This window comes from Sebastes fasciatus, chromosome 8, assembly GCF_043250625.1.
Source record: "Sebastes fasciatus isolate fSebFas1 chromosome 8, fSebFas1.pri, whole genome shotgun sequence".
Classification (NCBI taxonomy): Eukaryota; Metazoa; Chordata; class Actinopteri; order Perciformes; family Sebastidae; genus Sebastes; species Sebastes fasciatus.
Genome location: NC_133802.1, coordinates 24,339,601 through 24,358,709, shown reverse-complemented (window position 1 = coordinate 24,358,709; position 19,109 = coordinate 24,339,601). Strand labels below are relative to the sequence as shown.

Here is a 19,109-nt window from a genome sequence, read left to right as displayed (position 1 = left end):
ATAGTTTAGATTAGGCATTGACCTCGAATATTTAAGATTAGGTATTGACCTCGAATAGTTAAGGTTATGCATTATATCATTTTCCTCAGACATATAAAATTACCAAGAAAAACAATATACCACTAAAATTACAATATATTAACTTATTATGCGCCAAAAAATTTACTTCCATGTGCTCTGCCATTTCTTACAATGTCAGCAAACCCATCACAACTCGTGAACTCTGAGCTTTCAGAAACTTTCCACTTACGAGGTCGTGAATACGACATGAGGGATGGGGGCGTTTCTATGGACTCATCTCGTAAACATGGTGAACACGACCCCATTTGAAGGCACCATATGACCTGGGGACCCTCCGGTAATCTGAAGCTATAGTGTGCAATGCATCCTAGTTCATGTAGGCACTGCCGGCACGACTCCGTGAGCAGGAGAACTCAGCTTTCTCGGTCAACATCAGCACACACTGATGAATGAATTGCTTCGATTGACTACCATCCATACTGATCGGACATCTACATAAAAGGTGCCAAATTTTCCCTTTAAGTAGCTGCTCAGTATCTTAACTATCTGGCAGTTAAAAGGTCAGAGGAAATATCATGCAGCATCATCACAACTTGGCCCAAAGTGCATACCAGTGAGTACAGGTTTACAGATACAGGTAAAAAGGCTTCCCAAGAATTTGAATGAGAAGAACTTTTTCATGGATATGTGCTTCCATTAATGCCATCACAGAAACAACAGGAGGAGGATAACAGCTCACCTGCATAGCTTAGTTTCCAGCAATATTATGTGCAATGAGAAGACACCGCAGAGTGAATGCAGCTGTGCTGTTGCATTGGAAAACAGATTTAGATTGTGTTTTAATAAGTTATTGCAAAGCAGCTAGTATTAAAATGTGCTGTATGTTTCAGTTTGGATGCATCTGATAAGACCAAGAATAGGGAGTAAAATATTTTTTGCAGAACATTAAAATTTTGGCTCTTTAAAAGTTCAACATAATCATCTATTTGCCAACGTCCTGCTTGTTCTCAGACACATTAATTGTGTTCTCCTCGGCCCCTGTTACGTTCCCTCTGAAATTAAGGGTTACGTGAAGCTGGAGTCCAAGGTCCAAGGTATGCAGGGCCCGTGGCAAGTTATGAGCATGCTGGTTCAAGATCGAAGGCCTTCCCTGGGTTTCATTCCTACACAGCGCCGTTCTGCAGGCGGTCGGGGGCGAAGCAGCCGTTGGTCTTACAGCTGCTTTCCGCCCTCTCGGTCTGGGTCAGTGTGTTCCTGGCCTTCCAGCGCTGAGCCAGCGGCTCCATGAACAGAGAGACAGAGGACAGCAGATAGCAGAGCCCCGCCAGGTAGAAAGAACAGTCGTAAGTCTGAGTGTAGTCGTACAGGAAGCCTGCAAAACACAAACACAGGGACACTATAAGAGTCTATTCACTGGTTAATACACAGCACATTTCATTTATAGCAACATCATTTATGTAGAGTCAAGCTGAGGAAGCCTGTTCAAAGTGCTGATGTGGGGATTTCACACAATATTTTAATTTGTGTGTGTACACCACAAAACCATTTTTAAAATTGGGAATTAATATGGTCAGTAATTTACAAGAATGAGTTGGGATAAAATCACTTAACATTTTTTACGACCATGAATTGTTCTATAATAGTATTTTGAGCAATTATCAATAAAGATTTTTAAATTTCTATAGGTGCCTGTGTCATTTCCCTTGTATTTTGGGTTCCTGGCAACTTCATATTTGTCAGATTGAAATGAGAGGTCAGATGTGTAGCTGAGTTTCTGCTGGAAAAATGATACCATGCATGTGGGGTTAGGACAGTTTAGAAGGTGCTAAACAAAGATTAAACTGAACCTGGACTACGGAGGGTCCATTTAACCATTCAAGTAACACTTTACATGAATGTCATGTCTATAATGCATGAAATGCACATTCAAAAGATATTATAAGTAAAAAAACATTTGCTTCCGGTTGTGAAGCAAATTTGCATCTTTGCATTCGAAACACATTTCAGCTTTGGTGAACTTTAAGGTGAATATCGCCTTGGTAGGGGATGGTCACTCGATTGCATTCGTGCATGTGTGACCGTGACCTAATACATTCATAATTTTATACTTGGCACTCAGGCCCTCCCAATCAGAAGGCTTCCTTTTTTGCTGGATCATCCAGTGAATAGATGAATAGCAGTCAATTATCTGACTATGACCATAAAACAATTCTTATTTTTTTGCTTCTTGTTTAGGCTACGTGATAGATCTGATTTTTTGAGAGGCAGTGACTGCGAGCAGCCTCTCCTCTTTCACTCAGTGTACAGCCGGTGTTGCCAGATCACATTGTCAATTTCCTGCCCAATCACAACTTAAAACCAGCCCAAATTATAACCTTGCCAGAAACTCAACTGTAAAACCGTTACATTCACAATAGAAAACAGAACATTAGCATACAAAGCTTCATATCTGCATCAAATAGGCAATAAATAGGCTATCACAACCCGCAAAGAGTGTAGTCAGACAACCAAATACACAAAGTCTTATGTCAGTGATGATAACGTCAAAGTAAGGAGGTCCTCCCTTATCCCTAACGCTGATTGAATACAACTCATGTCAGATATTTCTCAATTTAAATGAGTCAATAATATGAGTGGACACAACAAAGTTTACTGAATTTTGCATCTGTGTTTTTGACCGTAAAATAAGAGCTTGTTTGGTAATATTGTTTTCATAATATTTTCAAATCCCTGCCCAATGGTGACAAAAGCAGCCCAAATGTCATCTACCATCTACCCAACTTAATCAAAAGTAGCCCAGTTGGGAGGAAACCAGCACAATCTGGCAACAAGTCTGTGTACAGCTGGTGTCTGATTGCTCGTTAGTAACAACAGCTGTTGAAAACAGGAACAGAAAGTCTTGAATTCAACTTGATCAATTTTAAATCCTCTGTGTTTATTAACTATATCAGCCAGTTACCTAAAAGGTACTACAAGCACAGGGATGCGTTGAACCGAAACACCTGTGCATTGAGGAACAAAAGCCTGAGGAACAGGAGGAAGCCCTCATTCTCAACCAAGACCTTCTCCTGCACCAGTTTCTCCTCAACAAGTGGCCCCCCATCACCCCCATAGCAAGCTACTGGTAAAAGACTCTTTTCAACTGTCAGTCGGATACAAACTGGCATCAGAGCATCATATCAGACTGAACACCTTGTCCCTGCTCTCCTTTGACAGAGACTATGATGAAATCATTGCAGTGTTCAACAACAAGCCCCGTCGTCTCCTGCTGCAATCATCAAAAGTATGCTAATTTACAATTATCGTTTATTGGATATAGTTTTTGCTCGGTGTACAGTTGGATTGTATGCTGATGATACCGCCAACTGTGTGTGTGAATATGTGGCCGCTGTGCCAGACTATGAGATGCTGTGCAATGTTTATCTTGTTGGATCAGAACCAGATTGATTAACAGGTACGAGTAGGCCTACATAATAGGACACTGTGTCCCAACCTTTTTCCTTAGAGGACCCCTCTTCTATCATTGAGTAAACTGATGACCCCTGACTAAGTGACATATTAAATGGATATTTCATATCATATTCAATGCACAACAATAACAGTAGAGAAACAACTGATGAACTGTTCAATTAACCCAAATAGTGAACGCAATAACTGCAGGAAGTTTGTGTAAAACAAGAGATTTGGATGAAATTTGAGCAGATTATTTCCTGTGAATGTTACATTAGAGATGAGTTTTCCTTTTAATTTAGGGACTTTTATTACAATTCTTTGTATTGTGATTTTTTTTTTTTTTTTTGGCATCATTGGGCAAAAACTCCATAATAACCTTTCAGCATATTGTAATTCAAGTGTTCTGAGAGATAACTAGACTTCTGCACCTCGTCATGGCTCTGTTTTCAGGCTTTAGAAAATCTAGCCCGTGACGGGAGACTTTGACCAATCACAGGTAATTTCATTGAGAGAGCGTTCCTATTGGCTGTTCTCCTGTCATGTGACCGGAACTTGGCGTTCCTTCACCAGATTTCACAATGGCGGCGGCGTCACAAACTTTCTAATTTTAAAGCTAAACCGTGCACTAAAAGATGATTCTGAAAACATTTGAGGCGAGAAATAGGAATCAATGTAACATAATATTGATTCATATTTGATCAGCGCTGCCTAGTTTGACCGTTTGGTCGGAGTTCGCGAGTGATTGACAGCCGGCTTTTGTAGACGGCAGCTGGACAGCAGACCTCAGATCAGCTCTTACTGCTTGTTTTCCTCCGGTATGTGAAATTTTGCTGATGCCGTTAGGAGCACCGGAGGACACAGAGGGACATTATTTTTTTCAGGTTATATGTTTCATGTACTACTGTCACAATATAGAGACCGTTTTATAAAAATAACTTTTTTTAATCACATTTGCTCCAATCTCACCTACTTCAGCTTTAATACTGATGATGATGATGATGATGATGATGTAGTATATGGCTTGTATGATTGAACTGTGGTGCATTCTGGCAAGTATAGTTGTAATGGCCTATTTTGGTTAACATGCGTTTTAGAACCTATTAGTATTTTTTTTTTAACATGTTTAAAGTAAATTAAAGGTTTCCAATTCAACACACACTTTTATATTCTTCATGCGTCTACATTACAGAATGGTGGCTCACATTTATAGAGTGCACGACTTCAGTGTAAACTACACTGAAGGTGTGTTCTTATCTGTCTTCTTTACATGAGCCCGTTGACATTTCCCTTCATAAAAGTGGCAGAGACCAGATCAAAAGCAGGTACGACGACATTAAAGCTGAGGATGAAACAGATAACAGACTGTTGGCAGCGTTATCACAAGGAGGGAACATAGTTTGGCTAACGTCTGTCTCTCACTTGAACCGCAGGGACAGTAAACAGAACCACATGCTATTTCCGTACCACCCGAAAGGGGGTCATTAGTCACATTTCAACCCCGAAACCCATAAGCTCCTCTGAAAGGATTGTCCAACACAAGAAGTGGGCTGGGACCATGTCAACAGGTTCAAGGGAACCCCCCCGGTTTAACTGGAGCCAAATGTTACCTAAGGGCACCGAGAGTTATTTGTCCTGGAAATACCTCAAATATTCCCAGAAAAAAAAAAATGTGTTTACATGAGACAAGTTTTAAAGCAAGTTCCTATGTAGTGAAGACGGTTTCATTCATATACCAATTCACGTGTTACACAGCTGATTTTTTTGTCTACCGTTGGCTGACCTATAAAAGGCATAGACCAAGAATCTGCCACAACCTGATGTAACAAAAACACAGAAACAAAAAACTGATTACGGATTAGAGACAGCTCTCTAAGACTAACAAAGGCAATCTGCCATCACTTAAACAAAGTGACTCAAACAGCCACAGACTGTTATTCTACTTGACTCACTCCTAGGCTAGGTGGAAGATGAAATTTGACCCAGTAACCCCTGCATGCATTTTTGTCAAAGCAACCCCAAAGTCCCAGGCTGCACTGAGGGCTGCACCAACTATAGGTTGTTTTTCTCCTGTGCGTTTCAGTTTCACACTCCATAGTGACTACAGGCACACAGACAGGAATTCAGGGCCTCATGAAAATATGTGCCACACAACACCCCCCAAAAATAAATATTCATAAGAAAGGCTTATCAACCCCTTCACTGATCCACTCACTCACTCACTCCAATACATATGCACTGCATGTGTACGGGACTGTTATTGTGTGGGTTAGCACATGTCTTTCCATGACGTGATACACTCACCTGCCAAAGGAGGTCCTGTGAGGCAACCCAGGCCGACAAAGAACATGGAGAAGCCCATGGAGTTGTTGAGTTTCTCCGACCCCACGAGATCTACCTGCAGAGCAGAAACAACACAGTCAACCTGAGGCTCTTGATGCGTCGTCATCTTCTTTCTCATTTGCATTTTAAAACAGAAAAATAAGTGTTTTGCATGCATTTCTATACTGTCCGAATCACACATACTTCACATAACTACTAGGGCTGTCAAAGCAAATACGCAAATTTGTTTTAACGCCAGTAATTTCTTTAACGCATTAATGCAACTTGCGATTTTTAATTAACCACTTAAAATTCCAACGTCGGGCCCGGCCGCTATTCGATCTTTCGGAGGGCGATCAGTTTTAAAGCTAGTGTGAAGATAGTGGTATCATATGAAACTAGAACACCTAAGGACTCCACTGGTACCAACCATGTCATACTAGCTTGATGAAAAACTGGCATGGCCATTTTCAAAAGGGTTCCTTGACCTCTGACCTCAAGATATGTGAATGAAAATGGGTTCTATGGGTACCCACGAATCTCCCCTTTACAGACATGCCCACTTTATGATAATCACATGCAGTTTGGGGCAAATCATAGTCAAGTCAGCACACTGACACACTGACAGCTGTTGTTGCCTGTTGGGCTGCAGTTTGCCATGTTATGATTTGAGCATATTTTTTATGCTAAATGCAGTACCTGTGAGGGTTTCTGGATAATATTTGTCATTGTTTTGTGTTGTTAATTGATTTCCAATAATAAATATATACATACGTTTGCATAAAACAAGTATAGTTGCCCACTCCCATGTTGATAAGAGAATTAAATACTTGACAAATCTCCCTTTAAGGTACATTTTGGACAGATACAAAGTTATTTTTTTGATTAATTGCGATTAACTATGGACAATCATGCGATTAATCGCATTTAATCGATTGACAGCCCTACTATTGTATTAAAACACATTTTTTTCAAATCATACAACAATCTTAAATGGCTGAATGGTTACCGCTTCCTGGTAGCTATTTATTTAAAGGTACAGTGTGTAGGATTTGGCGCTATCTAGTGGTGTGGTTGCAGATTGCAACCAATTGAGTACCCCTCCGCTCACTCCTCCCTTTCCAAGAAAGCGATAACGTGAGCCGCCGAGTGCAAAACCATGGTAACGCCATTCGCCTCAGTCATCCATACCATAATAACACTACTTTAGGAGCAACGGCAGGTTCCACGCTTGTTTTTGAAATGTCAGTGGTGGGATGATACTTGTTTTCATTTGAATTACTTTTAATGCATGCCTGTCAGCACATATCAGCAAAGAGCGTCTGAGGTAATAGAACAACTCATACCATCATAACAAGTGCCAAGTCAAAGTATAGGTAAGATGTCAGCAGGTTTTAAGAGATGCAAATCTAACCTATTGTCAAACTCATCGTGAGAAAACCCTTGTCAGGATAATCTGTGTTCTATATCAGTGGGCGGGGAAGACTGGTTTGACTGGTTCTTCCCTTCACATTCAGAAAAAAAAACCCTGATCACACTTATTAACCTTTAGGCCCAGAGGCATGTCCTGCCCTTCGAGACCACGCCATCGCCAAGTGAAATCACACCACATACGACCTCACGTTTTTTGTTCTCAGGTGTGATATGACCTGACGATACTGGATACTCGCTGACTTAATATGTTGTTCCACCCATGGAGGCAGTTTGGAAACATCTCCAACGGTCTGCTTCAAGGGTACTTCTCCCTTTCAGTGCGTGACACAGTGATGTAATGAAGCCACGTTCTCATGGCACTCAAGTCCCAACACACAAATACAATGCACCAATTGAACTCTTTCTGATACGGTGCACCAATTGAACACTGTCTCCATTTATAAAGTTACATTTATAGTTACATATCAGTTCTTTTCTGTGAAGTAATACTAGTAATAAAGGTTAATTTGTTTTAAGAGAGTACAAATGCATAGTTCAGATAGGGCGGTCTCCTTACTAGAACGGGCAGCAGCAGAGCCATGTATCCTCCACAGAAGATGGCAAAGAAGATGGCGTAAACCATCAGCAGGATGTAGGAGGTGGCCAGTGGGGAGAGCAGGTTGACCACGCCGCAGAGGATCAGGTAGGCCTTGTGGTAGTGGTATTTATGGAAGAGGTTCCTGTCGGCCACCCAGCCCGAGGCCAGCTGGGCGATGGTCTCTGTGATACCTACAACGGAGGCAGACAGGCGAGGCTTAGGAATGTAAAACCGTGAGATGAAGACGAGTCTTGGCCTTAGCTTTAAATTGTCTTATTGTTTGTTTTTAAATGTGTGTACCCAGAACTCCTCAGAAAGCATTATTGATACAGAGTGGATTATCCAGGTTAAATAAAGTTCCTGTTTCTTTAAAGGGATAGTTCAGGTGTTTTGAAGTGGGGTTATATGAGGTACTTATCCATAGTCAGTGTATTATCGACACGACCCCAGTTTGGAGAGTATTGCACAGAAGCAATGTAATGTGAGGGAGAGTGGGGTGATTTCAGCTTGTGGGGAAGTTGAGACACCCCTTGTTTCTAGGCAACAATAGACCGTCATCTACTGTAGGTAATACACTGACTATGGATAAGTACCTCATACAACCCCACTTCAAAACACCCAAACTATCCCTTTAAGGAAGGAGTAAGATAAGAGAGGCAAAGTGGGGAATGCATACAATAAAATATTCAGGTAGTAACAGGAAGCTGCTCTTTGGCTCTTCCAAAACACAAGAGCATCGCTGCTCTCTTCACATTTTAGATAAAAATTTCTTCAATAATCAAGACGCTTCACATTTAACAGAGCGATTTATGGCTTTACAGGCTTCACGGAGCCGCTACTGTGACTATAGACCCTTTATCTTGTTGTAATTTGGGTGTACCGGCCCTTAAAGTTCTGCATACATTTTGAACCGTTTCCTTTCACCTACCAAGCCGCTGGCTCCCCTCCAGTCACATGTTTCTTGAATGATATTAATGTCATCAAACAGTATTTGTCCTTTGGTGTTGAGATAATCCTGGTGGGACTTTAGTACAAACACTGCTACAGCAGACCACATTGGTCAGAGGCCAACAATCTTGTCTGCATTTTGAACTGATGCTCAGTTACAAAGAGAGTTAAATGTCGAAGTCAGCTAAGGTACTTTAAGTGCAACTAAGGTAATGAGGACATCTACCCGAAGTTACATGATGGGACTTGTGAGCAATCCTTTAAAATCATGCGGTAATTTTATGCTTAATGAAAACAAAGAGTGGAGGAGGTGAGTGTGCATCTCTACCTGTGTGTGTGAGTGAGTGTATATGTGTGTGTGTGTGTGTATGAGGGTGGGGCAAAGACAGCAGAAGTGCTCTGCAGCAAAACTACACAGGTCTGCATTAATAACAAACGTGATGTCTAGACTATTTCAAGTCCCAGTCGTTACTATGCTTGGGAATGCGGTGGGTGGCAACATGTCCATGTGTTAACATCTGTATTACACTGACAACACCCAGGCAAACTACTCATTATGCACTTCCATCCCATCTGATTGATTGTTCGCTCCAGTCGGGGTATGATGACTAGGCAGATATGTGCTGTTCTCTGCTGAGGTCAACTGGAACGCGATAGGCGGTGCGGAAACTGCAGTGGCGTATTGACCGCCGCAGGAATAGCTACAAGCAGGCAGCGCTGAGCCACTGATCAATGAAACAAACTGGCTCTATGCAGATCAGAGTTACCCATCCTCTGCTCTGCCTCTGCACCACAGCTGCACAGGCTGCAGCCACTGATACTCGGTTTGAACTCAAAGCAGATGAATATGGATGAGTTTGCATACAGTATGTGTTCGCAGCAAGTAAAGCATGCAGATTAATCTTAAATGTGAATGAAGGTAACATTGTTATCAATCAACAATAATGATGATCAGCTACATCTTCACTCTTTGAATGAATAAACGAGGAAATGCCTCGTCAGTGAACACCTCTGCTTTCCTTACATAACCGACTCTCGAGCGCTCTTCTCCTCCGAGGTTAGAAAGATGACATGTGGCAGCTGTGCGGTGTTTATGTGTCCTCCTCTCGCGACCCAAGACGGCGTCCTGGGGTGTCCCTGCTTGCACACAGACGAGTTGTGAGTTTGTTTGTGTGTTTTAGCCTCAGCAGGTTGTTTCAGGCCTGCAGCTGTTCCTGTTCAAACTCAGTACACTGCAGTTTAAATTTGGCCTCTCCAAGTAGCACCTTAAGCCAACATTGGGGACATTATTAGCTCTCCTGACAGGTACAGAAGGTGTGTACACTATGTGCATGCTTCTAGGCATTAACAAACCATCGGGGGATTGCAAAGCACGGAGAGGTGCTTTTCACTTTGCTTAAAAGAGGCACATTTTGTCACTAGATTAAAGCAACGAGGTTATAAAAGGCATGTTGGTTTTCCCAGCTTCTCTAACAGTTGGCTTGTCTTGCCTCCTCTTTTGTGCGCATTGCCGCCTCAGTGCTCCTCTGCAAAGTGTCAGCCACTTTTGGACTGGACTCGAACAAAATTGGGAGCCCCTCTTGTCACCACGCCAACAACTTTACTCAGTTCGGTGTTGCTTAGCGACTCCAGTTAGCTGGTGGCTGAGGGTTGACGAACAGGCTGACCCGGACGATAGCGGCCTCCCTCCCTCAGCCGAGTCAATGGGCCTCTATGACAGGCGCTGGGTCGGGGGAAAGAGGGACAGCGGGACACTGGCATGGTGGCTTTGTGGTGTGGGTGCCACCCCGTCTCTCTAGCTCTGTCTCTCTTTCAGCGCACATGACCAGAGAATGTGACAGAACAAACGTGTCCGAGTCAAAAGAATCTGTCAGTCTCGCTGCTCGCTGGCGCTGATCGCTGGCGTGATGCTCAGAAGTAACCATCAGGGAAAATGTAGACATCTATATCCTCCACAGAAACAACGTAGAGATTGATTTAAGAGCCCTTAAAGCATATTTGTTCATTTTAGTGTGTAATTTTATAGAGCAATGTTATTTGACACCAATCTTAATTTTGGCTTATATGTTTTAATCCCAGCTGTGTTTCTTGTGCGGGGCCATCGAGTTTTCTTGAGACCTCTGTCTTCCATTTTCTCCAGCAGCGGTGGTATCCAGCTGCAGCAGTGCTGACAAAGGAAACACTGCTCTGCATCCGAAATTCCAACTAACACGCTATTTAGTACGCTAAAACAGTATGAGACTTTTTGGTAAAGCCGAAACCTTAGTATGAAACCAATCATATGCAAATTGCATACTACTTCTGGTGAAATATTACAGTATACAACACTGGACTACCCTAACCCTAAAACTAGGGCTGCACAATTAATCAAAATGTTATCGAAATCACAATATGGCCTACTGCAATATTCAAATCACAGTATTTGTCGAAATTGCAATATTTGTTAAATGCAAAATGTATGTCAAAACACTATTTTTTATTAAATATTATGGTGCTGCAGAGATGTCCTGGCCTACACATCATATTCTACAGACTTACGAAAGCATCTTTGTTTGGTACAGATCCCTGCAAAAATCACATCATAATCAGTTTAATATGTTTTTCAATGAAAATTAGAATAACGATGTGAAAAAGATGATACCCTTTGATATCGCAAATCATGTCGCAATTGTAATATCAGTCAAAATAATTGCATTACACATTTTTTCCAAACCGTGCAGCCCTGCTTAAAATGATTGAAAAAAATGATTTTTCAGGACACCCACACAGTCCTTTAGGCTAAAACCATTTCCTCAAAAGCCAAAGCATTGATGCATAATTCAAAAAACTAGATTTAATTTCACACTGAAGGGATATAATGTAAAAAATTTAAGAAATGCACTTGTGTTACTTTGATGATAGCATCTTTCACACCCTCTCCCTTTATTACATCCTAAAGTAAATGATAACTGGTGTGATCGTTTAACTGTAATTATCTAAAAGACACCTTTCATCAAAGATAATATCATCTCTGTCTGCTGAGAACTGGTTACCAAGGGATGGATTACAAAACAGAAGCAGTAACTCATAAACGTACGACCCCGTTTGGAGCATTTCAATTATTCACAAAGCCTGACGAAGCACTCTTAAAGAATTACACACACATGTGGTCAAAATGTTAATGCCGTTTTCGGTACATGTGGAAGTGGCCTCATCAATGGCATACTGCTGGACCCGTCCGCCCTGGCCAGTGGACCAAAGTTCAGCTTTTATGTAAGCACATTATTACATAAGACTGCAGAGTCTGAGCAGCTCACAAATAATTAATGCCTCGAAGTTGACAGAGGACTTTTTTTTGCATCGCTTCTTAAACCCAGTCTTAAAGAAACCTGGACCTCCCTCTGCACAGTCACTGAGAGATCCCTGCAGGAAGCCACAGTCAAAGACAAACAGCAGCAATCATCCAGGCTGTTCTTTGACTTTATGCTTCATCCAAATTTCAGTCAAATGCAGACTGAAAATGGAAATTTGTGCAACACCTTTTGTGATGAGAACAGTGTAATTTATAAAATCCACCAGTTTCAACTTTCACGCAATTAAGTGCATTTAAAAAGGAGAAGAATGACAAAACTTAAACAGTACAATTATCACTGCACTGTAATTCATACGTGGCCACAAATAAGTCTGGTATACGATCATTTGGTTTTAGACCAATCAAGCTGTCAGTAAGGTGGTGCTGGATGCACAGTAAGGGACATCATATTTGGTCCACAGTCAGAAGAAGTACTTTACCTAACAAGGGTACCCAAAAGGAGAGGTATTTTTTAACAAATGGGACATATTACAAACATTCATAACTATAAAGGAATGCTATAAAAAGTCATGGAGAGGTTGAGAATGTAATAAAATATAATTCAAATGTATTAAAAGCCATTAAAATATCTTGCAACGGTTACCATGTCCAGAGATTCACCCATAAAGAGGTGTTTCATCAGTATATTGTACCACATGGACTCTGTGTGATATAGGCAACATTTTTTTGTTTTGTATGTCCCTAATTTTAATACTTTCCACATTTATAGGCTGATTAAACAACTGGACATTTTGTTATAAGGGCCAGTGTTCAGTTGTGAGATTAAACTATTGATAACTTATTTTAGAAGGACAGGCTTTGATAACTGCCATTGGCTGCTGTGTTAACTGTGTCCTATATGTGACATCGGCTGTTTTTCATCTTTCCATACTTCTGTTTAAATGATGACCCGAATGACGGCTATAAGACAAAAAACCTACGTTTTAACGATAATGTTTTTTCGATAGAGTCGCTGGAGTCTTCATCTTCAGGATCCCCCACTTTGGGCTAAGAGGTGAAGTTGTGCTTGATCTCCAACTCAACCAATTTATAGGAACCATCATCATAGTTTCACTGTCAAAATCAATATAACTAGGATGACAAAAGAGCCTCATCTAATGATAAAATAATTTGCATTATTGAAGAAAGAGTTTGATATTTTGGAAGAGGTGGATCATAAAAACGTATTGACCAGTGTGTGCCTCACCTGCCACAGAGATGATGAAGGAAGCGTCCATAGCATCGATGCCCAGGGTTCTGGCTCGGGCAGACAGGTGGAAATAGGGGATGAAGTAGGCCAGCTGGCTGAAGACCAAGGACCAAGTGTAGATACAAAAGAACGGGTCCTTTAGCAGGGAGAAATCCAGTACTTTGGCTTTTCTGACGGTCACCTCAGTCGGCGTGCTGGCATGCGAGGGAAATCCAACAATGGTGGACCCATTCGTGCTGCTGTTGTGCTCCGCTGAGCTGTCTGGAGTTGTGGGTTTACATGAACCCAAGTCATGGTGGGGCTCATGGCCATTCACACCATTGAGGACCAGTCTGGTCAGTTCAGGGTTCACTGACTGGTCCTGGAGTCCCTGAGTACATTTTCCCCCCGGGTTCTCAGTGTCCCCATGAGGGGCAGGAGGAGGGGATGGGAATGAGTCTGCTTTGGAGATGCCATTGGATAAGTGAGAGGAGCCATTCAAGCAGCTCTTAGTGTATTCCTTCTCTGAGGAGCTCTTGAGGGAAACAGCAGGACTCTTTTCAATGGGAGGAGAGGTAGGGTTTGGCACTGGAGGCGTCACGTTGATTGGCCGCAGAAGCATCCCAGAGGCAACCAAGTTCAGCATGAGACCGCCAAGAATCAGCATTGCACCTGTGGGGGACAAAGAGAGCTCAGGACCTCAAATGTCACCTTGTATGTGCAGATTTCCTCTTACACAAAATGAGAAATACACCAAAAACATGATACAGTGTACACCCATCATTAACAGATTTGTCCTGCGTACCTTGCCAAGCATACTGGTCCAGGAGCAGCTGAGTGAACGGAGCAAGGGCAAAGGTCAAACCCATCCCAGAACGCCCAATCGCGTACGCTGTCGCTAGCCTCTTTCGGAAGTACAGCGCTGTGACCACTGAGAAGGATTGATATAGTAGTGCAAAACCTATCCCTGAGAGGAGTAAAGAATTAACATTATCAGAGTCTTTCAAGGGAATGTGGGCAGATTTGGGTTTCATTGAGGCGTTTCTACTCACCAACTATCACTCCCATGCTGATGTAGAGGAACACCACGGTGTTGGCGAAAATACTAATGATGAAGCCTCCACTAACCAGCACGGCCCCGATGATGGAGGTCACCCTGGTTCCTACCTTGGCACAGGCTATAGAGGCAAGGGGTGCTACAGAGGATACAGGAGAGGAAGCACGAAGACATGGAATGGTTTATTAATTTTCTGCTGTTCAACATCTAAATGTAAACCTCCAGAGGAAAAGTGGCTTCAAATCAGTGGGCTACCTTCAGGGTCTGAGAAGTGAAGCCAATGCGGAAGTGCCTTAAACTTGTGTTCTTTCTAATAGCCAGCAGGGGGCGACTCCTCTGGTTGCAAAAAGACATCTGATGTATAGAAGTCTATGAGAAAATGACCCTACTTCTCACTTGATTTATTACCTCAGTAAACATCGTAAACATGAGTTTATGGTCTCAATCGCTATTTTCGCTAGTAAATTATGGTCCCATTTAGAGTAAAGTAGACCATAAAGCAGGGTATGCTTTAGGGCGTGGCTACCTTGACAGGTCGCTAACACGGCGTTGTCCAGTCTGGGAGTTGTCCACGTTTTAGTTCTACAACTTTAACCCTTTCACAGTGTGTTTTCAGTTCATGAAAGTTTATTGTAACGTTTTGGTCGCCTTATAAATGTCTTATTCAGCGGGATGAAGTGTACTTAGCTCCACCCTCCTGTGTCTCTTCTGGTTGCAAAAAACTAAGATGGCGTCGACCAAAATGCCGTACTCGAGGCTTCAAAACGGCAGTTCGCAAACCAATGGGTGACGTCACGGTGACTACGTCAACTTCTTATATACAGTCTATGCTTCAAATGTTTTACCATTTCTCTCTTCTCACAAATTCTTTGGGGACATGAAGGAGAGAGAGAGAGGACACGTTATATAAGAAAAACCTCGGAGATATCATTATCTGTATATCCGGTCTATAAACTCAACGCAGAGCTGTGTAGGGGACAAAGGTGGAGTTGGCTTTTTTTCTGATACGAACCTCCAGACAGGCGCAGACTGGACATGATGGAACCGATCCAGCTGATACTCTCTGCCGAGCCTCCAAAGTCATCTTGGAACGCCACAAAGAAGATCCCAAAACTCTTCAGTGTTCCCATCACCAGTACGTTTACCTTCAGGCACATACATACATGCACATAATGGGAGGGAGATGAGATCAGTGCAAACAAAGAGTGCAGGTGAGGTTAATGCATGCATGTGAAGCACACATATGGAGACTTAGGAAAAGCAAACATGACAATATTAAATCAACAATTACGCAGTGAGATGTGTTTTTAGTCTTTTCGCTGGACGTACCAGGAAGCAATGCAGCACCACCATCCAGCCCCAACCTCCATCTGGAGGGTCCTCATACTTGATCTCTTTCTCCTTCTCCTTCTTAGTGGTCATGGCGTCCTTCCTGAACAGGTTCATGGCTGCCTTGGTTTCACTAGGAAAAAAAAAGACAAGAAAACATCAATGACTTCAAAATCTCATAGGCGGCCTAATCAGACGCATTCAACACATCACAGGCCATACATATTGTAGCATAACAGTAGCATATCAATCAGGGGCTTTCTTAAAAAAGCTTTTATTTTCTATATAAAACTCTAGGTTTGATATGATTTTCTTTTTCCTTATAGTGTTTTTACTTCAATCAACTTTACAGAAAATTGCGCCCCCCCTTGGTACCCTTATGTTCGAACAAACTGCAGAAAAAGTGCCCTCTTGGATTCCCCTCTAGGGTGCCCTTCCAGTGGAGAAAATGTGCTAAAGTGCCTTTTAGGGTGCGCTTCTAGTAGAGAAAACGTGATAAAGTGCACTCTAGGGTGCCCTTCCTGTGGAGAAAACGTGATAAAGTGCCCTTTAGGGTGCGCTTGTAGTAGAGAAAATGTGATGAAGTGCCCTCTAGGGTGCCCTTCTAGTAGAGAAAACATGATGCAGTGCCATATAGGCTGCCCTCATGGTAGAAAATGTCCTGCGCCCCGGTACCCCACTGCGTGCAGCTGGTGGCTTTTTTTTATTTTTTTCACCCCTGCCCCTCAGGCAGCCTGAGTTCACCACTGGATGTATGACATGAATCTGTTATCATTAAGCCATGGTACAGAATGATCCTGTAAGGACAATTAGTAGTAGTAGTATTTGCGCTCCCTGAGGTTTCTAGCCTTTTTTCCCTGTTAAAGCGTTTTTATTTAGGAAACTTTTCCTTTTCCGATGTGAGGGTCCAAGGACAGAGGGTGTCCTATGTTGTAGGGGGCTTTACAATCTGATCACAGCAGTGATCACAGCAGTGATCAGCAGTGATCAGAAGAACCGAGTTATTTAAGAGCAAGTAAACACACTGATGATTAAGATAATGCAGTTTGATGTTTGTACTGGCACATGGCAGAGAGGGTAAAACAGGGTGATAATGGATTACTGAGTGAAAATGATAATTAAATGTTTCTTTAACAAAATGTTGTGTGTGTGTGTGTGTATATGTGTGCATATAGTATATGTGTAACTTAAGGAGCTACTTATGGAGTTAAGACTTAAGCTGTAAGACTGCAGCTTTGTGAAATGAACCTGTGCTCCCGTTGTGAGGTGATTGAGGAGCAACCTGCCATGCCCGTGTTGAGAGCCAGCTGTACCGCAGTGTGTCTCGGCACCCCAACAGGCAACATGTGACCTTGAATCACTTTGAGCCTTTCTTGGAACATGTTTCCAAAGGATCCTCCTCTTTAAACTTTGACTTGTGTGTCTGCAGCTTTTTAACGAGCCTTGTTAAAAAAGAAGCACGCAGCGCCGTCAAACATGGACAAATAGAACAAATAGCATAAGCATAATTTCTGCTGAAACGCGGTTTCCAGACAAATACTGGTCAATATTAAGATTTTAACTATAGATTTAAGTCAAAATGAAAATAAATAAAAGCTTTGCAGCTCTCCGTGGGGAACCACTGAGAAACAGAAACCACAGCTGGATGCAGGGGTGATGTTGGGGCAATAAGCAAACTCAGTTATTTATTGTATAGACACATATGTTCTGTGTAACAGTAAAGCATCTGCACTGAATTACAAGGTCACACAAGGATGTGCATTGTAAAGTGAGTAGTGATGATAGGCTGCTGTGCAGATGCTTGGTGAATAAAAAGATGTGTCAAGTCTGTTCTGCTTTAGGTCAAACCAGAGCAATGTAAAACTTTTGTTCTGATTGAGCTGGAGATACACTTGGAGTCCAGAAACGGCCAAGTAAACAGAACAGGCAATGTTGTTTCCATGCAAAGATAGAAAAGCTATTATTATTATTCTGCTGTATCTGTAGGATAAAGCAATGTGATTGAAGTACATCAGATCCAACATCGACCACTGACCAAGACACATCTAACTATAAAGCGAGGAATCTCTGTCTGTCTGTCTTTGTCTCTTTATGTCCTTTGCATATCTCGAGAGCCGCTCATCAGATCAACTTCACATTTGGCGGTTGATTTGCTCAGGACCCAAGGGAGTGCAGTGTTGAATGTGGTGCAATTTGGCCAGATGTTGGTGCTATAAGAATGAACTTTACGAGGATTTTTTAAGTCCAGACGAATCTATATAAGCCATGCCCATTTGCATCCAGATTGATTTTCCACCATTTTGAATTGTGTCCAAATCGGATTTTTTTGCTACTCCTCCTAAAATTTTGAGCAATCTTCACCAAATGTGGTACAGAGTATCTCTAGGCCAAACCGGAAAATGTTACTTCATTGGATTTTTGCTGTTACATACAGTTTTGCCATAGCTGGTCCTCAAAGTTAGCTCAAATGCTGTGGGCACGGCTTATATTATAAAAAATGTAATATCTCAAACGCTTTGTGCTATTGGAACCACATTTGGTGGGCCTGTGTATATATGATGTCTGAGTGACCTTGGCAAATTTGGTGCCATTTGGCCAATAGTTGGCGCTGTAGCAGCATCATCTATCTATAAAAGAAGTATTCTCTGTCTGTCTGTGTTTGTATGACTGTCCTTCGCATATCTCATTAACTGTTCATCCAATCAACTTCACGCTTGGTGGGTACAAGCAGCTATACTGCGGTTCTCGACAACGCTGCAAGCAGAACTTCTGGGGGCCAAGCAATCGGCCCACTCCGGACGGGCACGTGCTCTGAACGGGCACTGCACTAGTAGTCTTAATGAAACCTGAAGAAATTAAAGTGTGGCCTCAGATGCTGGGAAGCAAACAGACCTTGAAAAAAGTAGAAGGAGAGGGCGTAGTAGTAAACCTGTGTTATCACCAGCCTTTTGTAGCCTGCATCACAAACTCAGCCCGACTAAGACATGTATAAGAAGCAGCGATCACATTAGGCAGAGAGCACAGAGCGGATTAAAAGGGGAATGAATTGGGCCAGTGTACTGCGAGGAAAGTATTTCCCCCCTCATGTGCTGTACACACGTTGTCCTCACAGTGTGCTTGAGTGCATGTTTGTGAATGTGCCGGGGGTGTACGGGTTTGAGCTCCGTAGTGTGGTATTACAGTTTCTCTCAGTCGCTTTGTTACATTTCTCAAATCATCCTTAACATTTGCAAAACAGTAAATGCATTTCTGGAAACAATTCATACAAACAGCAACACACAACGGATCACCTGCCCGTAACTTTTGCTCAAAATCCTTAGTTTATCTCTCAAAAATAAATCCTTGTCATTGTTTACAAACAAAATGCTTAGCCTTGTTGTCAATATAAAAATGTACTCTAATACTCAGATTTTCTGATGTAAACTGTGACTACGGTTTTGATGATAACTTT

The 19,109-nt window shown here is 42.1% G+C and overlaps 1 protein-coding gene across 2 annotated transcripts in view; it reads right to left on the bottom strand.

The window, feature by feature from the left end:
* The window catches only part of slc16a4 (solute carrier family 16 member 4), a 31,528-nt gene continuing 12,419 nt past the window's right edge, over positions 1-19,109 (bottom strand). For both annotated transcript variants that reach the window (XM_074644524.1, XM_074644523.1), the window contains exons 4-11: positions 15,659-15,791; positions 15,342-15,474; positions 14,325-14,468; positions 14,078-14,239; positions 13,291-13,944; positions 7,784-7,995; positions 5,776-5,869; positions 1-1,393 (exon numbers count right to left, since the gene is read on the bottom strand). In XM_074644524.1, the coding sequence (XP_074500625.1) occupies positions 1,185-1,393; positions 5,776-5,869; positions 7,784-7,995; positions 13,291-13,944; positions 14,078-14,239; positions 14,325-14,468; positions 15,342-15,474; positions 15,659-15,775 (1,725 nt within the window). In that variant the 5' untranslated portion in view covers positions 15,776-15,791 and the 3' untranslated portion in view covers positions 1-1,184. The remainder of the gene's footprint in view (positions 1,394-5,775; positions 5,870-7,783; positions 7,996-13,290; positions 13,945-14,077; positions 14,240-14,324; positions 14,469-15,341; positions 15,475-15,658; positions 15,792-19,109) is intronic.